Source organism: Melopsittacus undulatus, chromosome 5 (genome assembly GCF_012275295.1).
Source record: "Melopsittacus undulatus isolate bMelUnd1 chromosome 5, bMelUnd1.mat.Z, whole genome shotgun sequence".
Classification (NCBI taxonomy): Eukaryota; Metazoa; Chordata; class Aves; order Psittaciformes; family Psittaculidae; genus Melopsittacus; species Melopsittacus undulatus.
In genome coordinates, this window is record NC_047531.1 from 62358417 (window position 1) to 62372175 (window position 13759).

At 38.2% G+C, this 13759-nt stretch overlaps 1 protein-coding gene across 4 annotated transcripts in view; it reads right to left on the reverse strand.

Annotated features, from left to right (window-relative positions):
• PRDM5 (PR/SET domain 5) overlaps positions 1-13759 on the reverse strand; it is an 83586-nt gene that overhangs the window by 55635 nt on the left and 14192 nt on the right. For all 4 annotated transcript variants that reach the window (XM_031044739.2, XM_005144127.4, XM_031044740.2 and 1 more), the window contains 5 exons: positions 9374-9496; positions 2565-2748; positions 1742-1916; positions 669-761; positions 269-390 (listed from right to left, as the gene is read on the reverse strand). In XM_031044739.2, coding sequence (XP_030900599.1) covers positions 269-390; positions 669-761; positions 1742-1916; positions 2565-2748; positions 9374-9496 — 697 coding nt within the window. The remainder of the gene's footprint in view (positions 1-268; positions 391-668; positions 762-1741; positions 1917-2564; positions 2749-9373; positions 9497-13759) is intronic.

A 13759-nucleotide genomic window follows, 5' to 3' on the forward strand; every position in this document is an offset into this window, starting at 1 on the left:
TGAAATGTTTTGCTTTATCTATTATTTGCCTTGTTTAAATTTCCCCAGATTCCTATTACATTTTCTGCAGTAGATTAGTGATTCATCCGGTATAGAATAATTTCTCCCTGGGAAGGAACTCTTGTAATTTAGTTACCTTTCAATTTTCTTTTTGAAACAAATGAATCCATTAATAAAGAAACCAAAGACAATGTTTACTCTGATTTTCAAATTTAAAGCTAGTTACATGTTAAGAGAGTTTTTTCCAAAGAAATGTTAGAAGTCTTACCACTGTGAACGTTTTCTTTATGTTTTTTCAGGGCATCCTTACTTTTGAACCTCTTCCCACAGCTATCTGCCTTGCATATGAACCTGGCATCCCCTCTGCATGCCTCCTTGTGCTGTTCATAGCTATATGGGATAACCAGAAGAAAAAACAAAGCAAAACAAAAAGGCAACACATCAAGCAGTATCTACAAAAAACAGACACACAGCAAGTACTCTGAGCTTAACACATGCTGCACTGCAGAGTTATGAGGCCACCTCATGCATTACTTACAGCAAATAGAAAGGAAAGCATTTGACTTCTTTCACTGTTAGGATTCACAGAAACTAACCAGCTTGAAAGCTAACATGCAAAGGGAGGCCAGCAATGATATGACAGCAGTCCAATAACTCAGACACAAAACCTTGATTCTGAGCTGAAGGAAGTATTGCAAACAGAGCACTGGAAACTTCTTGAAATGTCTCCTGGGCTGATACTCTCTGTGCACTGAAGTACACTAAGGAAAAATAAAAACAGCGAAGTAAGGGGAACATTCTATATCTTACACAGGCTTGCAGTAACTAAAAAAAAATATACAGCTCTACAAGTACTCAAGTAGGTGAACCATCTCTTTCATATGTGAAGTCTCCTGGAACTTAGTGGGACTAATCAAATACATAAACAGCAAGAGCCAGGATCATACTGCTGAACTCATGCAGACCATTCTTACTTCACATGTTGCAAATATTTACTTAACTAGCTATACAGCACAAATCCAACTTCCACTATAGATGAGAAGCAACAACTCTAAGTTCAAGAGAAACTGTTTAACTGCCTCCATCAAATACTTCTCTGCTACACGATTTTTTTTATTTCCATGAAAGAACACAGAGCTCAAGCAGAGCTGCCAGTTCTGGGAATGTCCACATTATTCAGATGAAAGGAAGACCAATTTATTACAAGAGCAGCCTTAGGTACATTCTATGTAATATGAGTCTGGTTGTTCCAATGTAAGATAAATTAAATGTACTACCCATAATCACTTAAGCATTTAATGTACTATCTGTTATTAAATGTATAAGTAATAGATCTATTTAAATGCAAGCAGAAAAATACATATACTAAAGACAAACAGTTATGGGTGTGTACAAAAGTGTAACTGCAATACATATTACATTAGTGACGAAACTGCACATTTACACTATCAAGGACAGTAAAGATGTGCTTTTAAATCTCATGTCTTTCATGTTTCAATTTGGTTTTTTTTTCAATCACCCAAATAATTAAGCAAATATGAAGCACTATTTTCCCCTTTTTTTGTCCTTCTAGACCATCTACTTTCTTCTACCTTGTTCTTTAGTTCTGTAATGACACCCACAGCTTAAAAATTACATCTCCTAAACTACTAACTAGTGATTAAGCCAAGAGAAATAAATTACTGAATGAAATTGATTTAAGTAATCCCTGAAAAAAAAAACCACTCCTGATTTTACTTACTGTCTTTGTAAAGCTTGTTTCACAGGGAATTTCTTTCCACAGTTTCGGCACTTAAATTCCTTTTCTTCACTGGGTTTTTGGTGCAAAGTCTGAAGATGTTCAGCTAGAATCTCCTGGCTAGCAAAACTGGATTCACAGTTTGGGCATGCATGCTCTTCTTTACAGGTGAGGGGATCTGCATGATTGGAAGTAAAACCAGTAAAGGTATAGTTTTCAGGGAATATTTTGGTTACATTACATGCAAAATGGAATCGCAAAATTCACAAAAGACATTTGTCTCTGAATAGATCATAATATATCTTGAGTGGATTACCACCAACATAATTGCAAATGGATGCAAAGTATTAAATTGGGTGTGACTTAGGCTGCTAGCCTAAGCTAATCATCCAGATTGTCTCTACTTTGGTAAAGATGCGGAGAACTCGCCAGACAGCTCACCTTTTCTTAGACATTACCTTAGGACTGGCTGAAGAGTTTTATGAGAAGTTTCATTGCTCTCCCATCTAACAAAAAGGAAACTACCCCTCTTAGAGCAAAAGCTTAACTTCCATACACTTTTAAGTCAGATGAAACTAATTCCGTCTTTAGTTCCAAAATTAATGGTAGCTTCTCATGAAATCTAGGCTCACTCACTAATTCACAGGACTGGCTGCTTCCTATTAGGCAAAGAAAAGAACCTTAACTCAAATCAAAAATAGACAGATGAAAGTAATACAAGAGCTCAGACCAAACCTGTAAGCCTCCCAGTTTCCCAATCCTACGCAATTAGCTTTCTCTTTCTTCTTTTAAGCTCCCGTTACCCTTTTTTTAAAATATTGCTCACTTGCAACTTTTTCACCAGCTGGTTGCACTTCTTTGTTGTTGCCACTGCCTTCATCTTCCTGAGTAATGGTTACCTCTTCTTCCTCCTCCTCCTCTTCTTCCATGTCACTGTCCAAGTATCCAATCAGAAGTTCTGTGTCTGTTTCAATATCTTCCACAGCCAGATAGAAAATATTTTCCCCTTCCTGTGGCAAATAGTAAGTAGAAGCAATATATAATTATGTCAGAAAAAGTAAATTCTAGAGACAAATATGGGACCCTGAACTAATATTAGCCTTCAACTATGGAAGGGATGGCTCAATTCCTCAGGGAGCACAATGCTAGAACTGCCTTTCTAAGACTTCTTTCCCAGGGTGGCTGCATGGATAAAGCACCCTTGTATTCTGGAAATATCCCCCTGCCTCACCTGTGAGGCTTTTCCAATAGGTACCGTAGCCTACATCAAGGTGAAGGTGGTATTAAAGTCCTCCTCTCCTGCTTGACAAGAACTTAGAAGTTTGAAAATGAAACATTGGAGTATTAGAAAATAACCAAATTTAAATAATCAACACAGCTTTAGCTCCGCTTGTGGCTGTCTGCATAAATTATATAACCCAGCTTTCACTAGCATGTTCACATGCTTTTATTTACTTTGTCTCTCAAGCTTTTTTAATGAAGAGGCTTTCACTCCTGGTCAGTTATCTTCACTATCAAGTTAGCAGGAACATCTGTAAAATGCACCTTAAACCACTAGATCAAAAACTCTCTGCTGGTTTAAATCAGTGTAGATTCACAGATGCACAGGACACCAAAGATCCAGCCCAGATTCTGTACAAGAGGACAAGCTGTGTACTGATAAACTCCAAAACCTTCACCTCAATGAATAAACAAGCTTCCAAATAGATACATAAGGTAACAACTTTGGTCTTTGACTATTTAATTAAAGTTACCAAGGTTGGAACAGGGCTGAGTGGGGGACATGAGAGGGGCTTCTACAACAAAACTGTCTCCCTCCTGAATTGATACACATTGCTGCTTTTTTTCCTTCCCATATGCAAGCCAGCTCCTCTAGGTACTACAAAGTACCAAGGGAGACTCATTTTCATGCAATTAAGGTTTAAAAGTTCTATCATAAATCCTAAAGCTTATCTGATTATCATCCAGAAAAGTTATCTGAAGCTTCTTTACATTACATCTAGCCATATATTTTGCAACAAGCTTCCTAGAACAAGGACACAATAATGATTTTTAATTTTTGCAATATCCTAAGATTAATTTAAACTGTTAACAGGGATGTAGTATTCCTCAAGCTTTAGAAGATTTGTTGTATATTACACAAGCTATTGTCACACAAGAGTGAAACCTATTTAATTCAATAGACTTGATACAGCTGCTGCTTTGAAGGACTCGCCACTTCTCTGTCCTTATCGCAACAGCAGCTTTTGAAAAAAAAACCCAACAAATTATGCATTTTTTTTCAACATATATTCTGCAGTCCAGATATCTATCAGCATGCCACACTAACTTCTGCATACGTCCAAGAGTTACTGGTTTTCATATGCCTCTGTCAAGTTGCACAGACCCCTTAATTTGATACAATCTAAACTCAAACCACGTAGTGAAACTCTTGACATGAGGAAAATTAAAAGATCTTCCTACACTCAGTCTCTGCTTAGACAGGATAAAACTATTGGGATAAACCTCCAGTACGTCACTGTTTAGGACAACCTTATGCTAAAAGCAAGGCAACCTTATAAATGGAAGCATGCACCTACTAATGGCTTGCCAAAGGGAGGAAAAAAAACCCTGAAATTAGACGAAAAAGCCACATATCCCAGGCAAAAATTAAACTCCAAACTTACTCTTTTAAAGAACCAAATAGTACACCTTTCAATTAAGTCATACATGGAAAAACAGCAACCAGAATTATTCAGGTTAACCTAGGCCAAGTATAAGAACCCTAACAACCAAGATGTTATCAATACTATTACATTCTCACCATCTCTGCACTTCCCTTATGTGCATCCAGGGCTTATTTTATAGCTCATGCCTAAGAACAGACTTGTTCTTTCCCATTTGCATACTTTTGGTTAGTAAAGAGAGTAATAGTAAGGAGAGTAATTGTCTTGGTTTGAGTAGTAGCAGTCATTTTTCTCCTTCTTGGTAGCTGGTGCAGTGCTGTGTTTTGACTTTCGGGCTGGGAACAGTTGCTGATAGCAAGTATGTTTTGAGTTACTGCTCAAATATTTGGTTTGTCCAAGGCCTTTTTCTGAGCTCATGCTCTGCCAGGGAGGAGGGGAGGCCGGGAGGTAGGAGAGACAGGACACCTGACCCTGGCTAGCCAAAGAGGTATTCCATACCATAGCACGTCATACCCAGGATGTAACCGGGAGAGACCCGGAAGGGCTGGAGCTCTGGGGGGATGGAGGAGGTGGAGGAGGTATTGGTCAGTGCTCGGTCGGGCAGGGTGGGATGAGTTATGGGTCAGTGGCTGGTGAGGTGTTGTATTCTCTTCGCTTGTTATTTGCTTCATCATTATTATTTGTAGTAGTAGTAGCAGTAGTGATTTGTGTTATACCTTAGCTACTAAACTGTGCTTATCTCAACCCGTGGGGGCTACATTCTTTGGATTCTCCTTCCTAACTCTCCAGGAGTTGGGGGAGCAAGAGGGGGGAGTGAGTGAACGAGCTGTGCAGACTTGGTTTAAACCACAACAGTAATGGAAGAAGGGCCAAGGACTCTCAGTGCTTGAGTGCTCTTGGTTGCATTCACATTGAAAAGAAATTAGCTTTGGTGCCAGCCCACACTAAAACACAGCTCAAACTCATTTCTCCTCCAAGGCTAATTTGTTTGGGTGTTCCAGCCAAACAAATGCTAATAGTCAGGTATTCAGAGCACTAATTAATCCAAATACACCCCCACTGTAGTAGGTCCCCAGGGCAGCATTTTCAGTGAAATCAAAGGAGTATCTCCAGAAACCACAAAGGAATTTAAGTCTCTCCTCCCACCAGCAACTCCTGAATGAAGCACATTTACCTACATGCATGCAGAGACAGTGAATGTAGCAAGAAATCTTTTAAATAACTTTAATAATCCTCCCATTTCTAAGAACTCATCTGCAGTTGTTCCCCCTGCCTATCTGCTTAGGCTGGTTGTTTCACTAGCTGTTTTGCTAACCATGTTCACCTGCAGCAAAGCCACAATGGTCCTTAGGAGAAAACTTCAAGTGCTAGTCATGATGGCATCACAATCTCCCTTCATGCCTTCCTTGGTTTATTGTTCTACTTTGGTTCTCTCACCCTCTGCCTTGACTGTCATCTTCTAAGCTCTGAGCCACACTGACCTGCTCAGCAAATAGTTATCTTGTTCCAACAGCTCCCCTACCCCATTTTTGCTCCACTATGGGCATATCTCACTCAGGTTCTTGGCTTTTCCATAGTTACACACCTTCACATGTGCTTTGTAAAAGGGGAGACTGAAAGGGAACATGGGCCAAGAAGCATTCACAGACTGTCACACTTTCATCCAAAAGTGTAAGACATATGTCGTCATTCCTGAAAGCTGAAAACACAGGAAAAGGGGGAAGCAGATAGTCTTGTGTTACTTTAGAAAGAGTAGGACTTGTCCATCCTTCAGAGCTTGATCAGCTTGCTCCAACTCAGCCTTCCTCATCCTTACCAAGTTTTTCCTGATCTTTGCCTGCAGCTCCAGGGTGTCAGGCTGCCCAGAGTAAAACCGACCTCGACAATGTCTGTGAGGGCAGAAACCCACTACTGTTAGAGTGATTGGAAATGTTCTCAGAGCAGACCAAGAAGATCCTTGGAGTATTTGGAGACTGGAAAGAAAACTAGTGGGAAAGATAATTAATTTGCATTAGCGTTAGTGGGTATAAGCAAAAAAATTATTATTTTCTCTTCATGTTTTTGTTAGTTCATAAGAAGTCTTTTAGAAAATTGCAGAGAGCCAGCTCTGAAGCACACAACCAGCATGAAGTTCTTAAGGATTCATCGAACAGACTCAGGACAAGCAAGAGAAGCCCCCGTTCTACCACTGTGCTTTATTTTCACATCTTATAGGCTATCATATCATTACTCTCAGTCAAATATTCTCAAGGAAACAATTTTTAACTTGTGAGATTCCCTGATCAAGATTCACTTTAAAGAGTAAGCAGCAGAACTGAGACAGAAAATTCAAATACTTGTTTAAAAATTTAGGCTACATCCCAACAGTCTTTAAAATACAAATGTCTGGAGAAAATTTGCATTTCACAAAGGAAATTGTAATGTGCTAGTTAAGACACAAAGCTTCCACCCATCTCTAACTATTCTATTTTCTCCTCTTAGTTAATTAGCCCTTTTTATAAATATGCAGACATATTTTACTTGATTCAGTTAGTTTAAGATTAGGAATTTTTATGTTTGATACAAACTATTTTTCACAGCCACATTAAACTGACTAATGCTAATAAAACTAGAACAACTTTACTGATGTAATTCATAACTTCCTGCTCTTTGCAAATTATAATTTTATCATCTTGGTGGCAAGCACGCAACTCTCAATTCAAATTAAAAGGTATCATTAATGGAAACATTCCACCAATGTTTTGCCCGCTTTTTTTTTTCATAAAACAAAGTGCTGTTGCACCAAGAGGCCTTGAATCTGCTTATCTTTAATGGAAAAGATTGTGGAATTCAAATAACGAAGGATTTGTGGGTTGGGTTTGGTTTTTTTTTTTCTCCTAAAGGAATAAGCCCTAGGATTTGCATTACCATCTACTGAAAGAGATCAAACCCTGCAAAGAAATACACCCATACTCAGCTTTTTCCAACACAAGTAGTGCCTGTTCTTGTTATACGCAATTAAATATTTACAAGTATATACTATTTCTACAGCTTCAATGTCAGTCTCATGGAATACACAAGTTACTTTGGCAGCTGACAACTGGCAATGTTAAAAAACACTCTATGAGATAAATTTTTTGTTCGTTCTCCTAAGTTTGTCTTCCCCACCCTTTCCATAATTTTGTACATGCTGATTATGTTTATTCTATTTTCCTCTGTAATTTTTCTAAATATTTTTCTGTGGAAGCTTTCACAGGACTAATATTCCTGCCACTCTTTTTCCTTTCTCAACTTTCCTTTTACTCTAGTATCATCCTTTTACAAGGCATGCAAAAAGCACTAAGCACACTCTTAGCAAGGTACAATGTTACGTGATACAGCATTAACAGTCTCTTTCCATTTCTTTATTTAAATAACTGTTTTTATTAACAAAAATACCACTGGTTTGCACTGGATATTCCATTATGGCTTCTATTCAGAAATTCTTTCCTGTTAGAGTGGTGAGGCACTGGAATGGATTGCCCAGGGAGGTTGTGAATGCTCCATCCCTGGCAGTGTTCAAGGCCAGGTTGGATGAAGCCTTGGGTGACACTGTTTGCTGTGAGGTGTCCCTGCCCATGGCAGGGGGCGTGGAACCGGATGATCTTAAGGTACTTTCCAACCCTAACTATTCTATGATTCTATGATTTTACTGACTGATTTATTTAAAATATAATAATGAACATTAATTGTTCACACTGTTTAAAAATTTAGGCAACATCTTGTGAACCTTACTTTGCATTTGCAAACATTGACTGTAATTTGCTATCATACTGCCTGTGTGCTGATGCCATGCTAATCACTGGCTAATGCCTGGGACTTCTCATGTCTGAGGACCTCTCATTATCTGGTACTATAAGCAGGACAACAAATATTTTGATAGATCATGGTATACCTGAGTGACCAAAACAGAAGGAAAACATACAGAAATAACTGCATAAGCAGTGGTTGTACTTCAGTTATTAACCACTGATTTGTCACAGACATCAGAAAAAGCATAATAAAGCAGTCAGTCATTGCTGATGAGTTTTTGCTGAATGAATGGGGAACACTTTTTCTTATCTGTTACTCAAAATTCAACTGTAGCCTAGATGTTAAGACCTAATGAGGCCCGACCCAAAATCAACACAAAGTACAGGCTCAGAGAAAAAGCAGATGACAAAGCTGTTCAACAGTAATCTAAAAAAGGAACAGCAACAAGGTCCAAGAAAACAGTGTAGGCAGCAAAACTGTGGTCATGCTCAGCCGTCAATCTGTGCTGGAATGTCACAGATTGACATTCAGTAATACTAGAGCTCTGGAAAGTAGGAGGCACAAATCAAGCAACAGTTTGCAGATAAGCACATAGGTTTCCCAATGCAGTATGCTGCTAACAGTAACATTCAACTGTGATAATGGAAGAAAAGTCAGGCAGAAGAGGCATAGCAGGAAATACAACAGTGGAATGGAAATCACAGGAAGCTCATAGCTGGGACAGGAACAGAAGCTGATACTAGGTCTGCAGGGTAATTAGCAGCACCCACCTCACTGGGCAGTGCTTGCTTAAAATTCAAATAAGCAAACCAGTCCCTCTGGTGAGCAGCAGGTTTAAGGAGTTGGACAGGCATCAACACAGAAACTGAAATTACCAGTGGTAAGTCCCACTGAGTACAAATAGAGAGGAAAGGGGCAGGGCAAAGAACAGCAGTAATGCAACTTTTACAGAACTACATGTTAGGGCTTCACTAGCACTTTATCTAAGGACCTCTTTGGTGCTTTATTCCATCAATCTTATTTATGGTATTATGTTTAAGCACAAGAGTTCACTTCTTAAAAGAAAGGTAGCAAAAGGAAAGCAGTTTGCTACTTTTCTTAAATCTTGCAATTTTACTGCAGGAGATGAAGACCAAAGAGGACATCAAATTAGTAAATCAATTACACAAAGCAAATAGTAGGAATTCACCAAACCTACCTGGATGGCTGCCAGGTTCTTCTGTTCCTGTGATGGAGCCTCATGGACAAACCGCAGCCAATTAGAATGGCGTGGATTGCTTGCATCCAGGATATAAAGGACCTCACCTTTACTCCCACGAACCTGAAACATAAAATCAAACAAAATTAAAACCAAGCAAAATTTAAATTGTTTAACCAAACACAAACATCCAAAATGCTAAAGGCATGCTTGTGTTCAGTAAGTGAATCTTGCACTCAACAGGTGCACTCACAACTGTGGTGCAGTCACATTCTCCTCTAAGCATATTCCTTCACCTCAGAATCAGGGGGACAACTCAAATCTGGCAACTCACATCAGCTTCCTTTGTTGAGCTCCACTCTCTTTTACTTAGCTATTCTTTTAGTGAACAAGTATTATAACTGACTTCTGGGTCTCCCTAATCTGGTCATATGGTCACTGGTGTTCATGTTCTTTCCTCTCTTCTTGTTCTTTCGACTCCTTTTTCTCTATGATCTTGCCAGAAACAAATACAACTGGAGAGGTCCTTTCCATTCCATCCCTATGATCTCTTTTCTATTTCTCCTAAGTTCTACTCCTTCATGTGTTCTGATGCCAGCATTTTAATCTTAGTCTACCTAATTCTTCTTATACTTTCCTGTCTTTTATCATTCAGTCTGTCTTCACTTCCTCCAAATTACAGTTTTAAGTTCTCCTGTCTCCAGTCCCTCACAACTTAGTATTATTATCTTACTTTCCTTCTCCCACACACTGCCCAAGAGTGGATCATTTTCTTCTGTAACTTACACATGTCCTGTAACTCACTCCTCACCTCACTTTGCAGCATTTCTCTTTTGCTGACACTATAGACAAGGTCATCAGTAACTTTCTTTTGGACAAAAGAGACAGGACATTCTCTAATCCTGCAATTGTTCCAACTGCCATTTTAGTTCCAATATCAAGGAGTTAATTTTTTTTTTCAAGAGCTTCTGTATTCCTACAATCACCCACATCTGTTCAATAATAGTTCTTCACCATTCACTTTTTTCATACTTGATATTCTTCTAGACTCACTTGTCCTTTGCTCATTATGTTCTAACAGATCTTGTTAATCCCCTGCAGCAATTCCTAAATCCATCTATTTCTGTCTACACTTGTATTTCTAGAAGCATCTCAACTTAATTGACACTCATTGCAAACAGAGTATGTCCATATATGAATTCAACTTCTCCACTATCTTTACTGCTTCCCTCTTCTGTAATCTTACCAGTTACTCAACAAACTCCCAATATGAATTATCAGTTCTGTTCCCACTCCATCACTAAGTTCTCTTTTTGCTTCTTTATCACCAAATATAACTTTTCTTCTTCAAATTCCAAATCCAGCAGATATGCTTTCATTACTATCAATTCTTACTGGCCCACACCAACCCTAAATATCCCAGAAACTTGTAAAACTGAAAGTTTACTATTGAAAATCATAGTCCTCATTTCTCTCATGTGGGTTTCTTGCTTTTGGTTGGTTGTTTTGGTTTTGGGTTGGGCTTTTTTCCCTTTTGGAAGGACAAAATATATCTTCTCGTGGATGGAGAACAATCTTCAGACCAAGGACCAATATAACCACATTTATTCATCCCACAGATCCCATTTTACAGTTCACTTGAACATCTTTCATATATGCCTTTCTAAAAGAAATTTAAATATGTAGCAGTGAATAGCAAGCAGCCTTAACTCTACCTGGCTGAAATTCTACCAGAACAGATTATTTCAGTAAACAAATTAGCATACTATGTAAGTAAAGGGACATAAATTACATAGTAGAGGGAACAAATATGTTTAGGTTTTGTCCACAAAGCAAAGAAGCCACTTTAAAAAAAAAGAATTGCGCACACAATTTTAGCCGTCATTACAGAGCCACAGAATTTCTATGGCAAAAATTATTATCTTACACTGAAAAAAAATTACAGTGATAGAAACTTAGTATTTACCAAGTCATTCTTCCTCCTCAAAACAAACAGACATACTGCTGGAAAAAATACAGCTGTCACTGGCATATAAAAAAATTGCTTATTTTAAATAATAGATCAGTTGAATCTTCACTGATGCAGAAGATAAAAAGTCATGCATAAAAGTCATACAGCCACACTATTATTCCATGTGATTTATTTAGATAATGAACATATTTTCTTTTTCATCTGTCAACAAGAAGCATCCAGAGCAGGTATTCCCTAAGAGCTAGGGATTTCAGCTATGTAAGATCAAAATGAGATTGTATTCATGGGTTTGTATCTAAATTGCTCACATTCTTGCTGTATTTGTTTCTAATAGATGCAATATCATATTTCTTCAGTAGGAGTGCTTAAATTACCTAAACATTTAAGATATCAGAAATAAAAAACTGTATGCCACTATAATAATAGCTGTTGACAGCATGTTGTTCTCAGATTAAACAAAAAAAACCCACTGTAATTCTGCAAACTACAGTAAAAAAAATCTTTAAAATTTGTTACTGTTCTTCTAAAGGAAAACATCACCTCTTAAGGCCACACCATGGAAAAAGTGCCAATATTTCTAACTTGGAACGTTGTCTCACACAGATTAACCACAGTGAAAAGCGTCAAACCTACATATTTACATACACCTGAAGACAGTATTATCTGCTACTAACATACTAACACCCTCCCTGGGGTTTCCCAGACAGGGTGTGTAGTCTCCGTCCTCGAAGATGTGGAAACCTACAAGCTGTTCTGGGCAGCTGGCTCTAGGCAGCCTCACTTGAGGAGTAGCATTGGATAAGGTGATCTCCAGAGACCCCTTCTAACCTCAGCCATTCTGTCATTCTGTGACTGTCACCTTGGAAGTAATGCTTGCTCAATTTTGGAACCACTGTTTTCATTAGGAACATTGGCAGAATGAGTGCAATCAAATCATAAAAGCAAGCTCTAAATTTACACAAAAAACACATGCTAACAGTGTATGCACCTCCTGGAAAACCACATAGAAAGCAAAAATGCTGCACTAATTATACTGTAACAATCATCCAGTTCCAAATAGGTAATCCACACAGCAGAACCTCACTTTGAGCATTATGAAAATGGTTAACAGATTAGTATATTGGGTAAATAAAGTCAAGCTAATGGCTTTACAATTCAGCTCCCAAATTTGGGTTTTAGAAGCCCACCAGGTAGGTCCTGTGAAGTTTTCCATCAGATCTTGACTTGAACTGGAAAGAGAAGCAATCAAGATCCTATTACAAAACCATACGCTACCTACTTTTTCATCCCTTCTTCTTCATTTGCTTGATTCTTAAGTTCTACAAGAAAAACTTATATTTACTTCAGTGATACATGATTATCTCAGTTGTGCTTTCTCAGTCTCTGTCAGTCCATAAAGAGATATCAAACACAAAGCAAAGACTTAACACCTAAGGAAACGATTGCTAAAAGAATACAATAAATCCCTTAAAGTCATCCTATATTTTCTACAGATTTTTTCATCTCATAAATAATGTTGCATCAAATACACACATGTGAGGAAGAGAAGTCAAGAAAAACAGTCAAAACACTCTACTTAATATAGACTAGACAGGTGATATTCACCAGTCCTTTCCTCACCAATTGCATGGATAGGCGAGTTTCTTAAAAGACCAAGGTATCTGTGCACATACAGAACTAGAACTCAGCATGTACATTTCTGGAGCACAACAAAACAACTCCCCATATTGGATAAGAATTCTGGGCTTTCTTTATCTCTGAGAACACTCTTTCATAAATATTTCCACAAAACTTTACCAGTTACTCCATACGAGACCTGGAGAACTGAACAGGATTTATTCTGCAACAAAGCTTCCAGTCTGCACCCAGGGGATTCTTTTCCAGTCACCCAGCCTCTCCAGGAATCTTCGGGACAACCTACCTACCTCAACTACTGCTGTCTGGAAATTGCTGGAAAACTGAGCATGTATTTCAGGAAGAGGAAAAGAAAAATGCTTTTGCGTATGACAAACTAAAGTAGAAAATTCTTTAAGGAAATTTTTCTTAATGTTTCTGCAAAGCAAATTGCTGCATTTCCCACACACACCTGAACTAAACCACATCTTTTATGGCTGTCAGTAGAGGCAAAAGATTTTTACAGCACTAAGGTTCCTTGGTAATTTTATGAAGGAGTATGAATTTCACAATGTTAGTGAACATATTTAAAAATTGTGACATTTGAACCTGTCACGTAATTTAACCTGACACCTACATGAATAAGACCATGATTGAATGTTATTTTCCCCAGTTTCTATACAGTCGGTATTACCTGAACTAAACAAAACCATTCAGTTAGCTTGAGGTGTGGTCCTTAAGATCCTCAAGCTACAGCGGCTAATCCAGAAAGGAATTTAAAAATTGTTTTAACAGGACCT